Source organism: Passer domesticus, chromosome 1, assembly GCF_036417665.1.
Source record: "Passer domesticus isolate bPasDom1 chromosome 1, bPasDom1.hap1, whole genome shotgun sequence".
Lineage (NCBI taxonomy): Eukaryota > Metazoa > Chordata > Aves > Passeriformes > Passeridae > Passer > Passer domesticus.
Genome location: NC_087474.1, coordinates 122,407,847 through 122,432,045, shown reverse-complemented (window position 1 = coordinate 122,432,045; position 24,199 = coordinate 122,407,847). Strand labels below are relative to the sequence as shown.

At 35.8% G+C, this 24,199-nt stretch overlaps 1 protein-coding gene across 1 annotated transcript in view; it reads right to left on the bottom strand.

Moving 5' to 3' along the window:
- Positions 1 to 339: 339 nt before the first annotated feature.
- RP1 (RP1 axonemal microtubule associated) overlaps positions 340 to 24,199 on the bottom strand; it is a 205,521-nt gene continuing 181,661 nt past the window's right edge. Inside the window, exons 56-66 of the mRNA XM_064425911.1 lie at positions 18,052 to 18,259; positions 16,418 to 16,477; positions 15,938 to 16,116; positions 15,161 to 15,383; positions 11,831 to 11,985; positions 11,623 to 11,698; positions 9,495 to 9,573; positions 8,989 to 9,274; positions 7,261 to 7,339; positions 4,460 to 4,535; positions 340 to 2,081 (exon numbers count right to left, since the gene is read on the bottom strand). Coding sequence (XP_064281981.1) covers positions 2,012 to 2,081; positions 4,460 to 4,535; positions 7,261 to 7,339; positions 8,989 to 9,274; positions 9,495 to 9,573; positions 11,623 to 11,698; positions 11,831 to 11,985; positions 15,161 to 15,383; positions 15,938 to 16,116; positions 16,418 to 16,477; positions 18,052 to 18,259 — 1,491 coding nt within the window. The 3' untranslated portion in view covers positions 340 to 2,011. The remainder of the gene's footprint in view (positions 2,082 to 4,459; positions 4,536 to 7,260; positions 7,340 to 8,988; positions 9,275 to 9,494; positions 9,574 to 11,622; positions 11,699 to 11,830; positions 11,986 to 15,160; positions 15,384 to 15,937; positions 16,117 to 16,417; positions 16,478 to 18,051; positions 18,260 to 24,199) is intronic.

The following is a 24,199-nucleotide window of genomic DNA, read 5'->3' as shown; positions in this document are numbered from 1 at the left end:
CCTGAACAGGGGGGCTGAATGATATTTCACATTTTCTTATCAAAGTGTAATGCCCTGGTATTGTGTGCTGCAAGCACCCATGACGCTTTTGAAATGAAGCCCTCTGCAGAGCTGGTCCCATTACTGGAAGGGTTAGAGAGTTGTGTACATGGCTGTGGATCCAGGGAAGCAAATCCAAAACCTGATTTGGACACTGTATAGGTAGAGAAAATAATTTTCAATTATGTAAGGCAGCTGCAGAAGAAGGGTATCCACTCTCAATAAAAAAAACCCAAACAAACAAACAAACCAACAACAACAACAACAACAAAAAAACCACCAAAAAAACCCCAAAAAAACAGATTAAGAAGGCATTATTTACACTTGATAAATCAGAAATGGCATCAAAGGAAGCTAGTATTACAAACTATTAATGAAACATATAATAATGAAACAAATCACATAATAGATCACAACAAAGTGATTCAGTGTCATGAATACTGATAACAAGTAAGTGGGCTCTGGGGATACAGTTTCAAATCCATTCCAGTGAGTGTGGTAGGAATGTGAGCAGGAAAAAAAAATAAAAAAGAAGAAGAAGAAGAATTTGAGTGTTCCATTGCGCACACTGACCACATCCACACCTTACAATAGTTGTCCTTTTGATGACATAGCTAGATAAAAATTATATTTAAAAGTTATGTTACCTACCAAGGTCAAATATAGACATTTATTATTTCTTCTCATGTCAAGGTAACAATTGAGATCTCATCACCCATGCAGATGTCAACCAACTGTCCTAATTTCACAGAATAGTGTGAGTAAATAAACATTAAACATATTAAAAAAGACAGCCAGACAATGTTTCATCAACACAGATTACAAACTCATTTATTTCTTATAATTATAGAAAGCCCATTGCTGCTACAGAACATGGTATTGTCTTGAGGCTCAAGTCTAAAATTCAGATATTCAGAAAGATTTTAGATATTGGAGGTACAAAAGGTGAAGTCTTTGATTAAGAGAGGAATGCCTTACATAGCTTATATAAAATATTTGTATTTTGATCACACACAAGAAACTTCAGTGGTGCATAAGTCCTGATTACATTTCAGACTTGTCTGTATCCTAAATCCTTCCTAAGTCAATTCTGGCAATATCAAAGCCTACCAAATCAAACATTAATTTGTGCATTTACACCTAAATACTTGGGTTTTTTTTATTTTTAGTGTGCATTTGCAAAAAATAATTTGGCCTTTTTATTGTTTTTCTTTGACATGAAGGCATTCACACATGTAGTACTGGAAAGCTGGTTTGATAGCTAAGGAGAGGCACTGCAAAATCATCAAGCTGAGCAGGGAGCTGCCTAAGCCTGCCTAAGCTATGGCAGTGTTACTGATAACAGCCTCTCTTAAGAGACCCTTTGGATCTAAAGGTTCTCAGCTGAGGTTCTGGCTCAGCTACAAGATTTTACAATCAAATGTCAGTGAGAAGCTTACCGACACAGGGCAAACTTCTGAATAGCAAGATATTTATTACCCTCTGTTATAGTCTTAAGAGAAGCCATATATAGTAAGACTGAAGGGTTTTGCAGTTTGTTTGGAAAATGATTTTGAAAATATCTGAATTTTAATAAATGATGAAAGTGAAAAAAATTAATCAAATGAACACATACTGACAGATTTGAAACGAGCTAAATTTAGCTTACCCATAAATCATTACTAAAACACAAATATTTGAGTATGTTACTACATATGTAACTACACACTACAATTATGTTTGCTCAGTTCAAGTCCACAGAACCATGCTAGAGATTTAAATTTCTGATATCTAAATTTCTGTCATGCAAAGTTTTTGAGCATCTATAATAGGATCAGAATTCTGTGCTTGCATTAAACATATTTAATTTACTGTGATGTTTTTAATACATTGTTTTGACTTTTCTTCACAATAATTACAATGCCTTCAGAGTTATAAAAGACAAGTAAATTAAATCAGCATGGATTTGAAGAAGCATCACACTCAGAAAGAATCAGAAATCAAGCAGCTGTGGATAAAGCTGTACTATGGTGAGGCCATCATTTTCATCTTCAGAAAGCCACCTTAAGGGAAAAGCATAAAAACCTGTCATAGACACAGCACATATAAACTAAAGAAACAGGCAATTTGTGAGAGCCTGGTTCTGCACCTTTGATTTTCTAGGAGAGATTTTACATTGGTTTGTAGAGAAGAAAAAAACAACCTGAAGAAAATAGTGACTTTTTAAATGATTTTTTTTAGTATTCATATATGTGTAATTTTAAAGTATAATTAACTTTATTAATATATTTATGAAATATACATTAATTTTATTTTTTGATCATATAGGTAACTAGTAAATTGCTCTAAAGAATGACAATAAAATCAAGATAATTTAGAGTAGAAAAACATGTTCTGTGATAGCAAGTTATTGTCCTTGCAATTAATTCTAGGAACTCTGTCTTTCTCATATCTGTGTTGGTTCACAAAATAGTGAGTTGCGTGATGGGCCCAGTCCTAGCTCTGTAAGTGCCTATGGAGCTTTTACAGGTCCAGGCTGAAGCATAACTGATTTTGGCAGCTAAAACTGTATGTGGAGTCAATAGGAAAGGTGTGATGTGTAAGCTAGGTAAGAGACATTTAAATGGGTTAGCAAATGATTCAGATTTCTCAGTGACTAATGTCTTTAGAGACATTATTTTTATTGGAGGAGTCTTTTTTGTGTGAGAGAATGAGCCCACTCCCCATTCACTCCATAGGCCATGAGGCGAGGAGCTCCATGAGGAGCTCCATGTCTCAGCTGGAAGAGGACCATGAACTTAGAGTTTCCTCTATCTGAGGAGCCTCTGGGTGGCTGAGTACCCTGGGGTTAACCTCCTAATCCCTCCTACTAAATAACTTCCAGTTTGAGTAGGTTTATATACTTCAGGGTAAGCACATACCCCACCAAGAGCCCAGTTAAATGTTCTTGGCAGGTGCATGTAGAATCAATCTGTGCCAGTCACTCACCCACATCAATAAGGTGATTCAAGTTCTTGGGCCAGTCTCTTATATACCTTTGGTCTTTTACTATAAGATTCTAAATAAAATTGGAAAAAAACCAAATATCTGGAAAAAAAAATTGTTTGCTGCAGTCTATCTTCTGCAAGAATCTTCCTCTGACTGGTGTGGTCTGAAAACTCTTACAAGCAAAAGAGGTGAAGTGGCATCAAATCCTTAAAATCTCATCACGGATTGTGTTGCACATCTGAGTGATATTGTGGTTTAAGAACTTTTCTTAATGCCTACTAACTTAGATTTAGGCATCTAGAAGATTAGAGAGCATCTGAGCATGCCTTTGGAGGAAGTTGAAGAGAAGTTTGATGTTGTTGAGGTCAGTACACCATCACTCTAGAGATTTAGACTGTAGAGACCAACTGAGTATCCAAGAACTGTAAAAGTTATGTTTTTTTGGAAACAGAAGATGGGATTTGGCTTCCATTAATTGTCAAGATTACAGAAATATTTAGGGAAAAGATAGAATTAAATATTATTGGCTACCATTTCTGTTTTCAGATTACCAGGTAAAATTTGCTTTCTAGATATAGGGAACTTGTAAATTTTCACACTTCAGATGTGTTCTCCAGATGCATTAAAAAGCTAATTTCCACTTGGAAGGACATGAATATGTTTGCATCAGTTATTTATTCTGAAATTCTTCAAGCTGTGAATGATATATTGTAGTGAACAGTCACTTCAAATGTACCATTCAATTTAATTTCCAATTTTGAAACTGTTTTTTTCAGTTTGATGCAGACTGATGTACACCTTCTTTTTGTACATCAGTAGCTCTTTACCCAAGTAACCCAGTACCTAAATACATTTCTAAATTTAGATCATTACACTTCTACATTACATTATATAAAATTTTTTTTTCCCTTTATCCTATTTGCTGAATATATCTTGGGTCTATACTAAAGAAACATTGAAACAGAAGGATTCTAATGTTTTAATGTTGCCCTAGCTCAATAAAATACACTACTTCTTCCATGAGTGTTGAATCTATGCTGCCATGTTCCACTGTCTTCTTTTCTGATTCCCTTCCATGCCTGTTTGCTTACCCCTGATATGTTTGCCAGAGCTATTGATGTGCTAATACTTGTATACTGGTTCACCAGACACCTTCTACCTCTTGAATTCAAAATATGTAAGAATACTTTCTCTTGGCAAAGGCATTAAATTACGTCTCTCCCTCCTACAATCATCCAGTTTTAATTGCATGGAAAAATCTAGTGTCTTCCTCTAACAGTTCTGACAAATGAGTTTCAAGTTGGCCAGAGGGTTCAAAAGTCATTGGGGATGGACTGGTAAGAACACAACAAAAAAAAATCATTACTGTCTTAGAAAACCAGACAGAAGCAACTGAGAGACTTGTGAAAAAGAAAACAGCATGTACAGAGGGATGATGGACTAATCTACTGACCTGTTACAGTTGAAGCAATACATTGAATTCCTAGCTGTATCTGTGATTTCCACTTTTTCTAGAAACCAGCCACTTGCTGTAGATGGGAAAAAAAAAGAAAGAGCAAATTTAATATAAACAAAACACAAATACAGCATAAGAAAGGTTTCTAATTTCATTTCCCAAACCCCATGTGGTTCAGTACTTCCAAGTATATTCAACATCAATAATAAAACTGAAACACAGATGATTCAAATTGCTACCAACTTCTCTCAGTTTTACAGGGAAGGTCTTTGATGTTTTTGACAGAAAATGTAATGGAAGATTTTTTGTTACAACTTAACTTATTTTTCCAGACTGGATAGAACAGGCAGTAAGACAAATGAAACAGAGTGCATGGTAATATTGAATACACTCTTGAAAACCCATTTTGCCCTTTCAGGTACTTGGAAATGCACTCAAAATGCACCCCTAGTGGGCATTCTACTACTCTTTTCTAATTAATATATTGATATGGATGCGAACCGAGTGGTAAAAATCCCTATTTTTCCAGCAGTCATGATTCAGAATAGCATTTTCATTTAGGCCAGCACTCATATTTGTTTCAGCTTTAAGGAGATACTAAACATTCCACTTTAATCCCCTGTTTTGCTGTGTGAAGAAATACCTTCATTGTTGTGATATAGAATTTTATTTCATAGAATATCAAAATATTGATATTTTAAAATAAAACTTTATTTTATATGTACCGTGTCTGGGCTGATATTTTTAGTTGTCCTTGCCAATGCAAAAAATTAATTTTTTTTAACTAATTAAGATCATACTGCTAGTAGCTGACAACATTTTGGTACTCTTTATGTGTCCTAGAGATAAAGAACTAGATCCTATCTGATTATTTTGGTTTTCAAATATTTTGCATGAAGTACTAAGTAGGCTAAAACCAATCAAATATTTTTATTCATAAATGCTAAATTTTAACTGCACATGCTAAAAATGCAATATAAAAGTATTTGCAAATTGTGTTAGTTTGGATAAAATGTAAAGGCACAGCGATGTTTCTTTTTATTCAATGACATTTTCAAAAAAATATCTGGGTTAAGTAGGCCATGAAGGTGTCTAGGTATTCCACCTTCAATTTGCAAGATCCATTTATTGATATTTTGAAGTACTTTTGAAACTCTTTTAATGAAACTTTGTGAATGGTTTAATATATCATAGACTCTACTTGGAATAGATGACCTTTCATGAAATCTCTAAATCAGAGTCAAGATCATCAGCAATAAAATTTTACAGCCTCTCAAATTTACACGGCACTTTACAAAATAATAGAAAGGCAAGTTTGCTCTCTTGAAAAGATTAAAATCTAATGCTTCATCCTTTATTGACAAAACTCCAACAGACCTCACTGAAATCTCCAGGTATGGAGAAATCTAGAGGGAGCTAGGATATATTAGCAAACAGATGAGACATCTCAAAGAGGTACCGTAACATTTCAGGGAGCTTGTGGGGATAACGGCTGATGTGACAAAAGACACTTGGAGGTAATTTCAGAGAAATATTAAGGGGAAGGTTGTCATGTCCAAGAAGAATTGACACACACCAGCTGTGCTAGGAAGGCATTATTAGCAGCTGTGTGGTGTTGATCAAGACGCAGAGAGGGAAAATAATAATGTTGTTGATAGATCAGACCCAGGAAATCAAAGTTCAATCTATTATTTCGCCTGCAGACTTCTGTGCAACTCTCAGTACTAAAAACCTGCCATTGTGGAGTTCCCTTCCCAGATCAGATCTAAGCTGAACTGTGTACATGTATAGCAGTTATCACAAATAAGATGAAAGCAGGAAAATCTTGTTTATTATAGATATTTCCATGGGTTTGGTGTTTTTTTCTGTTTTCAACACCATGAAATATATGACATGACTGGGTGGTTAGGAAAATAAAAAAGCTGTTCAACTTTCTCCAAATAGGAATTGCTATTGCAGAATCTTTCTTGGTTCGTCCTAGAAATGATAACCCTTTGGCACTTTGTTATGCCTCATGAACTTAGATTAATCAGATTTTATTAAACCTACACCTATTTCTTTGAGATGAGTTAAGTAAACTTCACCTGACTAGAGTATCTTAATGCAATCAGACCTTTTTGATTCAACTTATACATTCCCTGCGGATTCAGTTTATGTGTTTGTATATCTCTATATGTCTGCATATATCTTGATATCTGAATATCCCTACGGGGTTTTAGCACTATTAAATGCAAGCTCAAAAGATTACATGCCCTAGTCTCCTGTTTTATTTTTCTGTAAAATTCAGGGTTTAGAGGTTACTGTTCACAGAAACATCTTCCATTATCATGTGTGGTTATGTTCTATTGCCACATCCTAACTTAACATCAGGGCAGGACCTGGTGCACATTGGTGTTCTCAGACTTTCACAAGAGGAGATCTGTGGGTGTGAGAGGGAGCTACAGCATCCTCTGACCAGAGTCCCCAAACTTGCTCAAATCATGGAAAGTTTAGCCTGCAGTTTGAAAATTCAATCCTATCTTATTTAAGACATCTGATAAGGGGTTTGGCTGAGCAATGTTTGAAGAATAAAACTGTCTGAACTTCATTTTAACTAAATCTCTGTTAGAAAAAGAATTGTGGTATAGTCAAGGGAAGTGTGATAGAGGGGGTGAAAGCAAGGGCAGTAAAGCTGACCTCACTTGTACACAGGTTTGTATTAGCTAGCTGTAGCAGGAGTGTGACTTCAAGAACCTTTCCAAATGTCAGGCAGATCCTTAAGCAGATGTTTGCAAGGCTGTTGAACACAGAATACTTACCAAATCCTCTCCCATCATGGCCAATTTCAATTGAACGTAGGCTGCCTAATTTTTTTGTCTTAATCTTGAAGGTATCAACCTTTAATATTAAAATACAGTTATTAAAAATATGATACTAATGTTTGGAAGCTTAAATATTTGTTTAGGTCAGTTCTGAGATCAATTCAAGTGTAATAGTAGAGCTCAGAATAAGTGAACCACTAATGTGGCTTATTTTCCCTACTGATGGTGTGTGGCATACATCCTCTCCTATTAGGTCTCAGTTTCAACACTAAAGATTCACTTTTCAACTTGTAGTAAGAAAATCCCTACCTCTTTCTTGACTTTCATCTACTGTTAAAACATTTTTGGTCTCATAAATCCTCAACTGGTATAGTTTTCTAAAATGTTTTTAGTATATGATACGTAAGTAAAAATTCAGGAACATAAAAGTTAAAGGCTTTTACTACATTAACCATTATTCCTCTCAAATATTACATACTTGAATTTAAAATGTTACATTGTTTCATATTGCAGATTTTTAAAAATAAATTATTTCTGCCTAAGACCTTTGACATCACTGACTATGCATTGTCTTAGCTGGATTGCTAACAGGATTTCTACATAACTACTGTTGTTTTTGAAGGGTATTGAGATCTCCTGTGTAGTACTAGACAAAAGGAAATACTACTCAAGACATTTTTTTACTTGCTCCTTGTGCCTGTAGATAGCTAGATTTATTATACTCCTCAGTATGGAAGTACTAGACAAAAGGAAATACTACTCAAGACATTTTTTTACTTGCTCCTTGTGCCTGTAGATAGCTAGATTTATTATACTCCTCAGTATGGAAGACAATTCATGGATAAATATCTTTATCTCACAGATAACCTGGCTGAAGAAACTTAGATTAATTCCAGGTAAAAAGACGATTAATATTGCTGGAGATAATGAGGTAGATCTCTTAAGGGATATATTTTCACTGGAGTTCTAATTATTTAGTCATTACCTTTCAATAACTCCACAAGAGAAAATTACAGAGAAAATATATATTTCTTTTTTACTTAAGGGTAACCATCATTGTACTCCATTGTGCAAGTGGTGACCAAACAGAGCAATTTCTTTGCCAGAATAATATGTTCACTAAATTAGGAGAACATCCAGCCAAGGCACTAGGACATCATGCAGAGAATCTGCATTTTATTTGAATATCTGTGTCTGAACTAAGGGTCTCTGAATAACAGCCTAAAGCATGATGGATCTCAGAATCAGCCTGATGTGTATGGTTCCATTTCACCTGGTTTTAGGCTCATACATCCAGGGATGTTCACAGCACCAGTTTCCATGGCAAAGTAAAATGACGGGATGTAAGAGACGGATGTGTTCTCATGCAGGATATTCAAGGTGTGTGACACAGCACAGGGTAGTGCATACACATGCACAGGCCACTCATGCTGTGCATTTCAGAATGAGGAAATTCATAGCTGGGCATGTAAGTGGAGACAGTATGAAGATGTATTTGGGACTAATATGCAGAAGAGCAGCAGAGACAGTTAGATACAATAGAAGTAAAATGTTCCTTGGTGAATCTGGTGGAAAGAAGAAACACAGGGTGAGCTGAAGCTATACCTCATGTAGTGATATGGAAAACAGAATAAATGCTTCAAGTTTTCTAAAGAACTTGCATAGATGTAATGTTTGCTTTTCTGGTACAGAAATGGACATAACCTATAAAATCTGTGTACTCACCTTTCCTCTTTCAAAGGGGTTTTGGTGCTCCAGTGACTGAGAGAGTTGAAATACCTCAGATTTGTCCTCATTCCCAAATAAAATAATATGCACATTGGCATCAGTTCCTGCTCCCCTTTTGTCACCTGTGTACACTTTAATAGTATACTCTGTCAAATGTTTTACTTTACTTCCTTCTTTATTCAGGTTGTTATCTATGTCATCCTTTTGATTCTTTCCTCTAATAACAAAAGATCTTGGGATTTCTTTCTGTATTTTCGGCTTATTTGCACTCACAGAGAATTCTCTGAAAAATGGAACCACATTTGTTTTTTGGTAAGTAAATAATATGTTAAATGAAAAAAAAAATCTTATTCATTTATGTGGAACAGCAAAAGATGGGCATATTTTTAAAATATCTATTGAGAGAATCACTCTATGGCATTTACTTTAGTTCAATGTCTGCTCAGTGTTTTCAGCTATTACGATATTAAAAAAACATTACTAGCTTTACAAAATATACTTACTCATTCATTTCAAATACATAGATAGGATGTTCCTTCACAGCTTCTTGCACATGCAGTTTTTTGACGTCCAGCTTGCAGTCTGCAAAGGAAAGAGAACATAGTGAAAATGTTCCATTGCATGACAAGAAAGTGTTCTTGGTGTAATGATGGCATTCTTAATTTGTGACTGCCAACAACTGAGTTGAAAGTGCTGGAATGACTACAAGACTCTATTTTGTTCCTATTTGTAAACCTCAACTTAGAAATTTAGGCGTAAGCATTTCCTTTGTCTTAGTGAAGCAAAGGAGTGTTGTCCTCACTGTCCTCGGATGGGCAGGCACATTTGAGAAGGAAGAGCAGAAATACAGGTTTGTTGCTTCCTCCTCAGTGACTGGTTGACAAGAGAACTGGAGCTCTATTCCATATGCAGCACAAAGAGGACCTCATTAGGTAGGAGGGGAGGTCAGCAGCTCACTGTATCTATCTGCTGTTTGGAAAAGATTGCTCTCTGACTTACACTCATTTTTGAATTTTATGCTGGGGGCTTCAGCTGCATGGCCTGAGTGTCTTGACACTAGTTAGTCTATGGCAAAATAAGAGAAAATGAAGACTATTCATTTTCCCTTCTATTGTTTGTAGCTTCAGCCCAATTCAGCAAACTGCATTCCAATCTCTTCTGCTACTATCCAATTCTCTTTAATTATATCAATAGGCTTCTGTGGAGGAATCCAGAACACTGTGTTACACTCATGACCTGTCAAGATAAGTGCATAGAGTCAGAAGATTCAGGAAGGGACCATGAACCATCTAATCTTAAAAACTTGCTCTCATATGGAATGAAAGCATAAATGCACTAGAGAACATTGCCTGGACTGTACTGCAGGGTACATCTGACTTTAAAGAGATTTTATAGGGTTTGGGATTTTTAGTTCAAAGTCATGGTCCAAATTAGTTTCAGTTCAAACAAGTCTAGTTACAATGTGAACACCCTTACTCATCTGAAGTGTTTTATCATCTAAGTAAGTCCTTGGAAGAAATACCTGTTAAACATCACCTCAATCCTCTCCTCATAACACACACAGAGGCAATGAGCTCAATGTCCCTTCGTGAATTGTGTTTTCAAACCTGAATGGAAAAGTCTCGCCTGTCAGGTTCTCCGTGGTGCCCTTTGGCTACACACAATTGCCACATTCAGTGACTGTCACTCAGACAGATGGCTGCAGTTAACTTTCACAACTGAAGCTGTGGGAAACAAAAGCAGTGAGCTGCTCGCCTTGCTCCCCTCAGCAGCATGGCAGGGCTGTCCCTGTCCTTCCCTTGCCCTCTGGAGTCACTGCAGCCCCACACCCTGGGGGTGACCAAGGCAGCCTGTGCTGGGACATGGGATGTGAGATCAGCCAAGGAGTTCGTGCATGCTCACTGCCCGAATGTCACATCGCATACTTGGTTGAAACCGGGTGCTGTGCCTAAAAGGTTTTTTATGAGGAGCCTCCGGATGAGAAAAAAAAAAAAAAAAAAAAAAAAAAAAAAAGATAAAGTGCAAACATGGAACCTTTGCTTCCCTAAAAAAACTGTCTGAAAATAGTCAAGTGTAATGCATAGTAATGATTTGCAATTATATAGCAAATTTCATTAGTGGATTTCAAAAAACTTCATAATTAATTCTTTGAATTAGTAGCATGATAGCCATCCTACAGATAAATTAGAGATGTTGAGGTCAAGACAATTTTAAGGAAGTTCAGTGACAAAACTTGCTGACTGCCAAACAGAGGTAAAAATTCCCTCTGAATGTCACAGGGAGAAAACTGAACTGGGGGGAGGAAACAGTGAATATAATTGAATCACAGAAGGAAAATTAAAAAATACCAATTTCTTACTTGAGTAATAATTATTCTCTAGATAACTTATTAGTAGAGCATGTATTAAGTGCAGAATATAATTATATTCATCTTCATTTACTTTCTTGATGCAATAATGTTATAACCTTTAGATCCCAGGATTTTAATTTTTTATAAAACACTACCCTTTAGAAAAAAATAGCCAAAAGGAATTAACTAGAATTTAACTCTGGCAGGGACTTTGTTGCCTTTAACAGGAGGCTAGCTGTGTGATTTACATGACTGACTTTAGAAAGTAAAAACTATTTTACCTGTTTTACTGCTGATCAAAAGAACAATTTTTTCCAGTTCTCCCAAGTCAACAGCATCCACCATAACTAGAAATGACTAAAATAAGATTATTCAGTATTGAAATATAAAACCATGTTTCTTAACTGTATGGGGAAATTTGAAAATAATATGCAGGAAGTACAAGAACGTATTAAAGGGTAAATTTTAAAATACTTTAAGACAGAGTACCTCATTTTTCTCTCCCTGTTGTACATTCTGCAATGACTGGAGAAGAGATCTGTCTCCTGTGTCACCATGAGTACCATAGATACATGCAGTCATATGCACTAAATTTCTCTCATTCAAAATATTTCTTGAAAATACTGTTAGATGATATGTAACCACTGCAATATCAAGTAAAAAGAGATCTTGTTAAGACTATGCCACAACCTTGCACAGCAGTTTGACAACATGGCATTCTACAGTCAGATGTAATTAAAATTCAAGCACTTGAAAATAATAGCAAAACTCAAAATTTTTACAATTTTTTCTTAATAGTTGTTTTGCCACTGTCTCCCAGACCTGAAATTTGAGACGTGAGGCTGGACCAGCCCAAAACAAAAGTGAAAGGATTGCATTTGGAAGGTTTGATTCTTGGATCAGTGTGTCAAAGAGCAGCAAGAGTGGACCTGCCCCACAAGAGAGGACAAGGTAGAAGCTGACAAGAAGCTGAGCACAACCCCAGCTCGAGGCAGGCAGAGCTGTCCAGAGTCCCAGATGCAGCAAACAGTGAAAAAGACCTGGGGTCCATCCTGGTGATTGAGCTGGGGGCAGAAGGAGAAAGGGCTGGAGAAGGAATGAGAATAAGGGTATGACATAGGTCCTAAAGTCTGTGCAGGAGAGGAGGCCAGAGAGAGAACTGGGGAAAGATGCACATAACTATTGGCTCGGGCATGATCTGACTGGGGCATCCTCTGCCCATCATGGCTGGAGGTTCCAGGTGAGTGCAGCCAAGGCAAGTTAGGTCTGAGACTCATCGTGGCCCTGATGCACTGGAGTCAAGTGGAGAGGTTGTATTCATGAACTTTGGATCAGATCATACATGGGGTGGCACTGGGAGAGCCCATTGTACAGAGGAGGGCAATTGAGAAGATTAATGTAGAGCAGGGTAGGAGGGCTAAAATGCTTAAATAGCAGTCTTTGTTTGGGTAGTGTGACCAGATCACAAGTGTAGCCACCAAGCTTTTATCTCTCTAGTGTACTGAATAAATTGGAAAGGGGAAAGACTAAAGGAATCTCTGCAAAGAAATTACATACAATAAGGGAAACACATATTAATGTTACAACTCCATTAATTTTATAAAATTCTAATTATTTCATAATATCAATATGAATTACAACTCTCTGTTAAATTTATGGGAATAATCAGCTTGAAAGTAGCATAATAGGGTTTTTTCACCTTTTCAATATTTAATTGTTTTGCCTTAAAAACTACAGTAGTGCAAAACTGACCTTCTGAACAGCCTTGTGTGTGAGAGGAGAGAGATAGCACCATATCATCCCTGGGGATCCCTGAGGTGTAAACATCTCAAAGGAAGGTACAGCAAAGGGAAACTACTTATGTATATACTCAGCTGGAGGCCTCTGCTCATTAATACACCCAAAGGCACAAATGTGCACTGGCAGATCTCGAGGGTCTCTGTCAACTGCATTTTGATGGCTTCAATTAGCCATTAGCAAATGCTTCATCACAATCCCAAGCATAATTTTTTTTTAAAAGGAAAATAACTGAGATAAAATACTAAGGCACTCTATGAATGACAGAACTATATCTGAAATTTAACATCACATGGCTTCTGGTTATGGTGAGTGTGATTAGCTGCTTTCCATTCCAATTAATACAATTGGTTTTGCTTTTAGCTGATAAAAGGGAGAAAATAAATTAGGTTTAGAAAGCTGTCAAAAAGCATATCTGGTTTTCACAATAAATTGCCAGTAAATTTGTCTCTAAAGATCACTTTGAACTCCACGTGTACCACCTGCTGTGGAGCTGCTCAAAGCTCTCTTGGACATAAATGGCAAAGATTTGGGGGAATCACTGTCCTAGTTTTTTTTTCTTCCCTGGTTACAAATCCCTCCTTGAAAACATCTAAATCATGGGTGGAAAGAAACAAAAACCACAGAAATTAGCTATTTCATTTGTTTGTTCTTTTACCTAAACTTACAGATAATATAACACTTATTCCTTGGTTGTGATGTTTTTTGTCTCTTGATTTCAGAATAGTTACAAAGAACAAAAATATTACCAGGAAAAAAAAGCCAAAAAGCAAAGAATGGGGAAGTTATTTTTTCAATAAAGAGATCAGTGACAGAGACAGAGCCAAGGTCATAAGGACTCCAGTCTCATCCCCACTTTATCACCATGCTGCATTTTTCTCTCCTCATTTCTGTGTGCTTGTACTTGTGTCCTGAATACTTCTGCATGTGACAGTGATCAGTCCTTTGCAAGGGATGCGCTCATCTGCTTTATGTTAATCTGAAGGTTGTCTTTGTTTCAATCTTGTGCATAGGAGATGAAAGCTATTGAGCCCTGTTCTGTACCCATACTGTGTAAGTGGTCAAGTGAAAATAACACCTCTAAGCAACATAAAATTTAAAGCCTAGGTACAAATTTTAGATTTTCAGTTGCAGCCAAAATATGTGAAATAACCCCAAACTTCAACCTCTGTAACTTCTACTGAGATTATTCACATACTTACTTTTGGATGCATTCAGAGCCCTCACTAAAATTGTCCGTAAATTACAATCCAAAGTGCATTGGAGTAGTTAATTTTACCTCTACTTCAGCTCACTTTAGATGAGCTGATTTATTTTTTACCTGAATAATTAATTTGTTTTCTGCATAAAACCCAGGCACAAATTATTTGAATATTAAGTATCATTATTTGGTCTGTTAATTAAGTTAGTATTTGTCCCATCATATGGCAGCATTCAGTAAGCATCACATTAGGGAATAGGGTGGATTTTAGGTGAAAGCATTTCTTTTATTTTATTTAACCAAGGTGATAAATGTAAGAATTGTTGAACTAATTTTAGGAGGCATAAATATTTGGAGTATATAAAGGTAATAAAGCTGAAGCTTATATGTAGTTTTGAGCTGTTATTTACTGAGAATGTTTGTTTGGAATGTGAGAACAAACAACAAAAACACTTAATAGTAAATGAACTATAAAAAAACATGTTGTTAATGTCAGCAATATGAGCAGCTGAGGACTAAACTAAATAGAATAAAAATATTACAATAGTTCGAGAAAAGAATATTTCTTATAAACTGTTCTTTGTAGCATATAATAATGCTTCTGTGCAATCAAGTGAATATTGAATTTCACACTTTATGGTACAGAAATTAAGCTGAGTGGGTAATATTTTCCTTCATACCTTTTAACTTCTTATCCAGTCCCTATGAATCATTAAATAAAGACAATAAAAATTTCTGGTTTGATAAAGGTTTCTACTGTAATACTAGGACATGTTAACCTCCTGAACCACTCTACTGCTTTGAAGTAGATTTATACCTACCAGAAAGTGCTTCTTTTAATGGCCACTGTATAGGGAATTCAATCCATCTGTCTCCATTAGGAGAAAGAGGAAGTGTTTTATTTATAGTGAGACTAAAGGTATCCAGGGTTGATGTGTTCTGTATTTTAAAGTGATGAAGAGACAACTGGGATATGTTGTTTTCCAAACTCTGGAGACCAAGCCTCACTTTATAAAGCATTCCCAAATCAGATGGCAAATGTATCTAGGAATCAACAAAACAACGAGTTAGCATCCAAACAGAAGTGTGCAGATAAATGCATAGGTAGCTTACAGGAAGAGAGGAAGCTGGCTCTAAAGGAGTCAGCACAGTCGTGCACCCATTTGCATCAGTCTTGGTGCTAAAAGTGCCATTCACTTCAAAAGCAGCAGAACCAGGTTGACTGTAGGCACTTAAGAACATTTTAGCTTTATCCTCTAGGGGCATTCGTTGTAATTGTTCTATCAAATTCAAATTACGTACGCCAATGATTCCTAATGTGAATAAGTAATGTTGATGTCATTTAAAATTATATGCATTATTAACTATGACTATTTATTGAGGAAAAAATGAATATGCTTGATTATCATGAACTTGAGAAAGCCAGAAATTAAAAATAAAAAATGGTATGCAACTGAAAACTTCAGCTCTGATTTTCTTGAATATTTAAAAAATAATACAAACAATAAAAACAATATTTACAGCACTACAGGATTATTTCTCTTTAAAAGAAAACTCAAAGAAAATTTAAATATAGGCAAATCTATATATTATTTTACATCATATGTTATTTGGTTCTCAGTCTGATGTTCCACTTTGTTTTCCATGGAAACTGGATTTGACTTGCCGTTGCTTCCATAAAAAACCATAACCATCTTGGATATATTTTCTGACAACTTTTCAAATTCTGATTTTGTTTCTTCTTGATGCTTTGTGAAATAAATCCTCCATCTGCCTTCTGAACAAATAAAATAAGGGAAATAAAAAAGAAAAAAGTTAAGGATGTTTCTGTTTACATATATTAACAAAGCTATCTGATATAAAACTTCTACGACATGCCTTGTTCTACATGGGGAGTATTATTTTATAAACATGTCACCTGGGTATTGAGCAGCTCCCGAAGTTCATTGCCATTTTTTACAAAGGGAAAACTATTGTCAGTACTAGTAAGCATAATGACATATTGTGATGAAAATATTCTCACATTATTATTCCAAAACTGATTAATAAGACAGTCAATGTAAGGACAGAAGGTATACCTGAATTCATTTGCTCTCTTCCTAAAGGCCCAGCAGATGTACTCTTCCTCTCCTGAACTTCTAATTAAAAAAAAAAAGATAAAATTAATATTTTCGTAGAATAGTGTCTATATGATAATAAAGGTCTGTATTCATGTCTAGTGAGGCAATTGACTGAGTACTATATCATTTAGACTAAAGATTTAACTAGGAAATGTACAGTGTGATTTGCTATTTAAGCATCATCTAAATATCACCCTATTAAATAAACTGTCTCTAGGGATGGCTCTTTACTAGGAAAATGGTAGTAACATGAAGATTCAAGTATTTCTCATTTTAAAGCATTTCTTTTTCATTTGTACAATTTATGGTCTGGATGAATGAGCACTAATTGGATGTCTTTAATGCCCATTCTAGAGGCTGATGTTCCACCCACAGATATGAGTCCTTACTGATTTCATCGGGATTTGGTATAGATCAAAGCTGCCTGTAAACATTAGGTAGTGTCCTGCACTGAAAATGAGAAGACTTCTTTTGAGTTCATAACCAAGACTGGATTTGCCAATTATTGTATAAAGAAACTCACGGGAACATTTGTCCAAATCAATGAAGTTTAGTAGAAACAGAACTAAACATTGCCTTTTTTTTTTCCAGAGATGTCCCAACATACAAACTAAACCAAAGCTGAAATTATTTGGTTTTGTACAAGAACTGTTTCTTCCTTTTTTTTCTGGTTTCAAATGATCAAAAGTTAGAGATCATACAGCAGAGAAAATGTATTGGACTAGAATCTTCTTCAGTCTCAAGAGGCTACTGCTGTACAAGTGCCAGCAAATGTCTGGGGAGTTAGGAAGAATAAATCTAGAACATGTTTTGTAATCCAAGGACTCAGCTATACTGTCAATAAACTTCTCTGAGAGGCAGGATAATAAATACATCTGTCTTAGAGGTACATTCTGGGCTTTGGTGCCTACTGATCTGGTTGGAGTGTGTTGCGGTTCGTCCCAGCTTGCACACCAGATTGTGTTGAAATCCACACTTGGATTGAAGCCAAGACACAGGGAGGGAGGGAGGATGTACAGTCCCTTCCTGTCTTGTCGAAGAACCACAGGCAGTGGGGTCAAAACTGCTCCTTTGTGGCCTGATTACTCACATGGTGTCAGTCAAAAGTATCTCCAGTTTCTGGCAAAAATTGTCCAAACAGTGTAGTAATGTAATATAGTAAATAATGTAAATTGGTCATGAATACAATGGAGACATTTTCTCCACTGCTTAAACAGTGAGTTTTCTGCACTTTTTACCTCATTTTCACTCTGCCTAGCAAGTAATTGGTATTAGAAGCTTAAAAATAGTTTGCAGGTGTAGAAGTAAAAGTTGGAGAGGTAAGAATTTGTAAAAAAGGAATAGGAAAAATTTCTTGGCATTTACACCTCTGAAAATCTAGAGTAACAAAGCAGAAATTATCCTCTGGCAAATTGTGGTTATTAAATGGTACTAAAACACAAAGTGTTCAGACACACTAATTCCCTGTATAATGACAATGTTCTACTGGAATATTTTAAATCACAACTTGTTTGTAGAAGCAAATTGTATAGCTGCATTCTCCAGTTTGGAATGAATTCCTTAGCAGATGATAGTTTGAAGATAGCGTTGACCTGTGGCATCCAGAGTTACTGAGGCAGATCTTTTTCCATCACGTCTGTCTTTAAGCCATGTTTGAGCCATAAACAGTGTTTCTGTCTCTGAGGATGCTGACTCTTTCACAATAATCTTCTCCAGAAGCCAGTCAGAGCCTCTCCCTTTTTCAACAATCATCCTTTGCAGAATACCAATATCCACTGCCTCCACGTGAAAAATATCCATCTGAAAAATTCAGAATCAGAAGTCATATGGAAACAGAATCATGTAACTAAATTATCAGTGTATTTTGAAATATGAAAGGGAGAAGAAAATCAGGATTTTTTTAATTAACTCAATAATTATCAACAGAACCAGAGATGACAAGTTTAACCATGCTAAATGACTGCATTAAGAAGTATTTCTTCCCTTTGTGGTTCTGCAATTTACAGCTAAACCCCCTCTTTGCCCACACAGATCTATCAGTTGCCTATGCTTGCTTAATGAGAATTTTTCCGTCCCAAAATTGATGCTTAATGATCTGCAGGGAATATATTTTAAATATATCTTACTCTCAACAAAATAGACCCCAAGAGCTATTTCAGAAATGAAATGCAGGGAATGAGAAGGGTAGAAACAAGCATCACAGAAGGAATCTCTAAAGAAAGAATGACAAACTTGGTTCCAGATTTGGATTAAGTTGTAGGATTAGTTTCAATGTAAGTTATAGAATGGAAAGGAAAATATTAAATAAAACTATGTTGAAATAAGTTCTGCTATTCTCTATCAGTTAAAAAAAACCCACAATAATTTTACAATGTTTAGAACACTGAAGTAAAATTCCTAAAGAAAATTGTGATGTATCAGACATTCAACGCATTCACAATATGTGATTCTGGCTTTTTTGTGAGTGTTATACTTATTTCCTGTTTCCTCAGCGGAAAAACAGACATTAAATTCTTGGCACAGAGACTTCCACATTTTTTGCTTTATAGATTTATGAATCATCATCTCATTTCTAGTGGGGTTTATAACTGTTAAAATCTAGTGTTATTTGTGATGGCATTTCCATCATGATTTAAAGATGCAAAGATGGTTTTGAAGGGAATAGGTAGCAATAATGAGGAAAACACTTGAGTCCTGAGAAGACTTGAAGTCTTCCCAAAGTAATTCACACTGAAGCTGCTCTGCCAGAGCAACCCTTAAAGGTTTATGCAGATATGAAACAGAGAATAGCAGTTCTCTTGCTCCACCTCCATTCTTTCCTGGATAGGATTTCCAGCTGAAGAACTGATGAAAGATTTGTGTCAGAAAGATGAGCATAACCAGCTTGCAACTTAATAAGACACAGCATAAGTTCAAATATTGAGCTTTAAATTGCAGATAATATATAACATCTGCTTTAAAAAGAATCCCCAGAAACAGAAAGAATTTTAATTTGTTCTTCAACTTTTGTTTCTCATTTTTCATTAATATCTGTACATCTGGATTGGAAAGTGAGTGTGTTTGTGAACCACACCTTTAACAGTGCCTCAAAAATAATAATCAACATGGTACTGATTACTGTATCACTTGTAGACAGAAAGGTCATGTTAGTCAAAATATATATAATGTACCATCTAATCAACACATCTGCATTATCACTCTCAAGCTATCATGTGAAATGGGAAAAAAAGACAATGATATTAAGGAAAAAAATCTGAAAGAGGCATTTAAATAGCTGTACTTCCTCACAAGGAATCAAGGTTATCAGCAGCTTAGTGAATCTAACAGCAGAGCAAATACATTGGAACTGCTGAAATTCTAGATGAAGTGCAGAGCTGCAGGAAAAGAGGCTCCTCTTCATGTTTTCCTCAGCTAAATCAAAAAATTAAGGTTTACTGTCAACACAACCATTCTATTTTATTACCTATTGGACTAATTTGATGATTGAATACCATTAATTTGAACTCTTGATTTACATTAATTGTGATATTAATTTGATCACTCCTTTATTCCAGCTTTAATTGGATTGGTAAAGTTATACCCTCATGCTTGAATAAAATTAATTTCTTACACTTATTAAATGAAATATATTAAAAATACACTCAGTTAGGAGATGACTGAAAAACACAGACTGAACTAAGAAAGATACAGACCCCTGTGACTCTCAGCAAAAAAAAAATATTTTAAGTTCACAAAATGCAAAAAATTTATCCTAAAATTGCTGCTAGTTCTTGCAAATGATTATGCTTATTAATAAGCATGATTGTTGAGGTTTAACCCCAGGCATTACCCCAGCCCTACAGAGCTGCTCGCTCACCCCCTCCCCAGCAAGATCAAGGAGAGAATGAGAATGGTAGCAGCTAGAAAATTTGTGAGTTGGGGTGAAGTTTAACAGAGAAAGCAACAGCCATGCACACAAGCAGAACAAAACAAGGAATTGAGTCAGTGCTTCCCATGGGCAGGCAGGTGCTCAGCCATGTCCAGAAGAGCAGGGCCCCAGAATGTGCAGGGGTTACTTAGGAAGACAAATGCCATCACTCCAAATGTCCCCCTTCCTCCTTCTTCCCCCACTTTCTATACTGAACATGATGCCATAAGGTCTGGAATATCCCTTTGGTCAGCTGGGGTCACCTGTCCTGGCTGTGTCTCCTCCCACCCTCCCATGCACCCCCAGCCCCTCACCAGCATGGCAGCACAAAAAGCAGGAAAGGCCTTGGCTCTGTGCATGCCCTGCTCAGTGATAACAAAAACATCTCTGTGTTACCAGCTCTGTGTTCAAAAACACAACCCCATACACCCACTGGGAAGAAAATTAATTCTACCCCAGTTGAAACAAGCACAATTATTTTATTGGAAACACATGAGAAAGCTCTTGTCAGATACTTGTTAGAATAATTTCTTTTTAAGAGAAAAGAGTTTTCCAGAGAATGACTAATTTAGTGGCATGATCATCAGCATCTCCAAAAAAATCTGTTGTCAGTGATCCACTCTTGGAAAGGAGAGTTAGGAATACAGGAAAACTGCAGACAATAATCTTCTGGCTTCTAGGTTTTTGCTGTCCTCAGAAGAATAATTGGGTCTGACTTACACCAAGTTTGATGGTTAACAAACTTTTAGTACTCATTAACTTAGTGACTTAATAAATCAGGGACAGCCTGTGCTCTGGGTAAATAGCACAGATAAAAGCAAGTATAGTTAAAACACAAATGGTTTTATGCTTCTTTTTTCCCATGAAAATAAGTATATTTTGATGGAAAAAACATTTGCGAAAACTTTCATGTTTGGTTTCTGTTAGACACAGTACTTTAACATTTGTCAATGTGCCATTTTAACGAGCTCACTTTAGAGAATGTAAAATCTCAGAAATCCACGGACAAATCTGCAGACTATTCAAACTAATAAACTGCAAGTTAAGGAACTATTAAATAGACTAGAAATTGTGTCATCTGGGGTAAACTCACCTCACAGACAAGATTATATTTTCTCTTTATGTGTGAAAATCTACACACTGTAATGAGCTTTATTTTAGTCAAGAGACTAAAAAAGAACAGAGAAAGAGCAGCAACTATAATTGTTAGAGCTAAAAACAATTGGCTAGAGATAATTTATTTGCTAAATTTAATTCACTTTTCTCCTCTCAAGCTGTCTGCAAACAGAGAGATTATGACATATATTTCATTCTAATTTTATGAAATTCAATTATTATTAATAATTTAGCTAATATTTTTACAGATTCATCTGAGACCACGGATTAGGCATAAAATATTCTAAATATTCCAGTTGTTGACAGGTCTTGTATGTCACATGATACTCTATCTTTTATTTGACTTACAAATGGGAACCTTCAAAATTACTGGAGGGTTAATTCTTCTGCAAAAAGAGAAAGAGAGAGGAAGAAAACACACAGAACATAAGCAAACCTATAGAATATGAAATTTATCTTCATCAGTTTCCCCTAGGGAAAAAAATGTTAATTGTTTTTTAGTTACTACTAGCAAATTATGTTTGAACTGAGAAGTCACCTTAAATATTGATAATAATACATATTGTCTAATTCAGCAGAGCTTATATTGAATTTTCTCAGAATAGCATTAAAGCAATTTGTATGTATGTACAGCCCACTAAATTTTCTTAATTAACATTGCCTGGAGAAAGAAAGACATCCTCCCAGTCTGAGCAACTAAGACTGACAATGGTAGAGACATACATCCTCTGTGACCCAGAAGAGCTGCCCTAGCAAAACCAGAATTGGTTTTGCTAGAACTTTTCATGCATCTTGGCTAAGAAAACAAGGACTAAAAAAATTCCTTTATAACAATAATTCCAGCAATCCTTTCAGAATATTCAAAGTTTGGGGTTTTTTTCTCAACTCCTTTTCAGATTTTCTCCAAATGTTTCTTTTTTTTTTCCCAGGGACCCACATTTTGAGCCTTTTCTTTGAATCTGTGACCCAGTTTATTATGACTTTATTCAGTACTTTTCTGTGACAGTGCTGGCAACATATCACTGTCTGCAGGAGCTGCAATAGCTCTTGTAGCAGAAGAAGCATTTGAACAGTCACTGTGCAATATTTACCTTTATAAATGCCAATCATTTTACAGGCTCAGTATTGAGACTTGATGGTTGGTTAATGACGATATTCCCAGAAGAACTGAAAATGGCAAGTCAAGACACACCATATGCTTCATTTCATCAACCTGTATGCACAAGTGATTTCCCATACTGCTAATGTTAGAATCATTTTAATAGGCTTTTATTGGAAAAGGAGTCAGAGTGTCTAGATAAAGGACCTTTTCTATTAAGCTTAGTGAACCCATTGATTTGCTGCCTGATTATTTTGATCTCACTTGTTAATCTTGAGAAACTCTGCTGAAAACAAAGGAGTTTTAACACAGGTAGGCAAAACGAAGGCCCCCTGTAACACTGAGCCCAATCAGAAACAGTGTGTAAACATTCCTGGAAAGGGAGAAAAAATAGAAAAATTACTTTTGCCCCTTCAGACTGGGGTCCTATGGGCTCTTCCAGTTGTGCAGAACAGAACCTCTCCACCCTGTCCCAAATGCTTGTCACATCACTATCTGCTCTTAGATGGATGTTATCACCTCTTTAGTTGGGCCAGGACCACCACAAAATCAGCTCTAGCAAAATTTTGTTGTGATAGACCAAGTGAAAAAGCCCAAATCACTAATGATATGAACTGCTTAAACTAAATAAACATTTGGACAGAGCAAATGTCACTGTGCCAGCAGACTTCAGAGGTGGAAATATTGGGTGGTAAGTAGCAGTGATGACAAGCACTGGTAGCAGTTCTGTCTTGGCTCAGCTCAGTGGAAGGATGGACAGTGTCTCTGTCTGTGCCCTCACTGCCTTGTAGTGTTCTGTGCACTTCTTTAAAAATGCAGGAGTTTTCATGCATCTGAAAAAGCCAACCCCGAATTTCCTTCTAGGCTCACATTTCTGCAAGCATGATTTTGTATTGTGTTAAATTCTCAGCTGTAAATTCATTGAAAATTTTTATCTCTGCATGAAAAAAGTAACACAGATTATAATGAATGAATCATTCAAGGTTTCTGATAACCCACATTTATCATAGTTTATCAGTCTTCAGCAAGATTGGTGAAGAATCTGTAAAAGAATATGGGTAGTAAAATCCCCAAATATATTTGCCCTGCACTGATATTATGTTAATAATCTTAGTATAACTGTAAAAATATCTTTTTGAAACAAGATTTCTATGCACAAAACAAAAACAGGAGTAAGAAAGAATAGGGGCATCTTGTAGTGATCAGTAGATATGAACATTCTGCTAACTAGGTAAAAACATTTCAATCAGACTTTAAAATTAATTTAATAAAATGCAAAATGATGCTACATAGATCATAGATCAGTATCATCAGCCACATCCAAAGCTGTAATCATACATTCTATCAAACAAAAGAGATTTAAAAATCAAGCAAAACCAGCAACAAAACACAAACAAACACAAGACAGCCATCACTTTGGACAGATTCAATCCCATCTGATGCAGCCTGATTGTTGGATTGATTTAATAACAGTCCAAGTTTGAGATCTGGTTTAACAAGCAAAGAAAATAGGATGAATGTAATTTTCTTCAACTTCAGAAATGCATATCATTGTATGATATTTTGATTAAGACACTATCATCAAATATAATAATGGGATAATAAAATGTCTAACTTG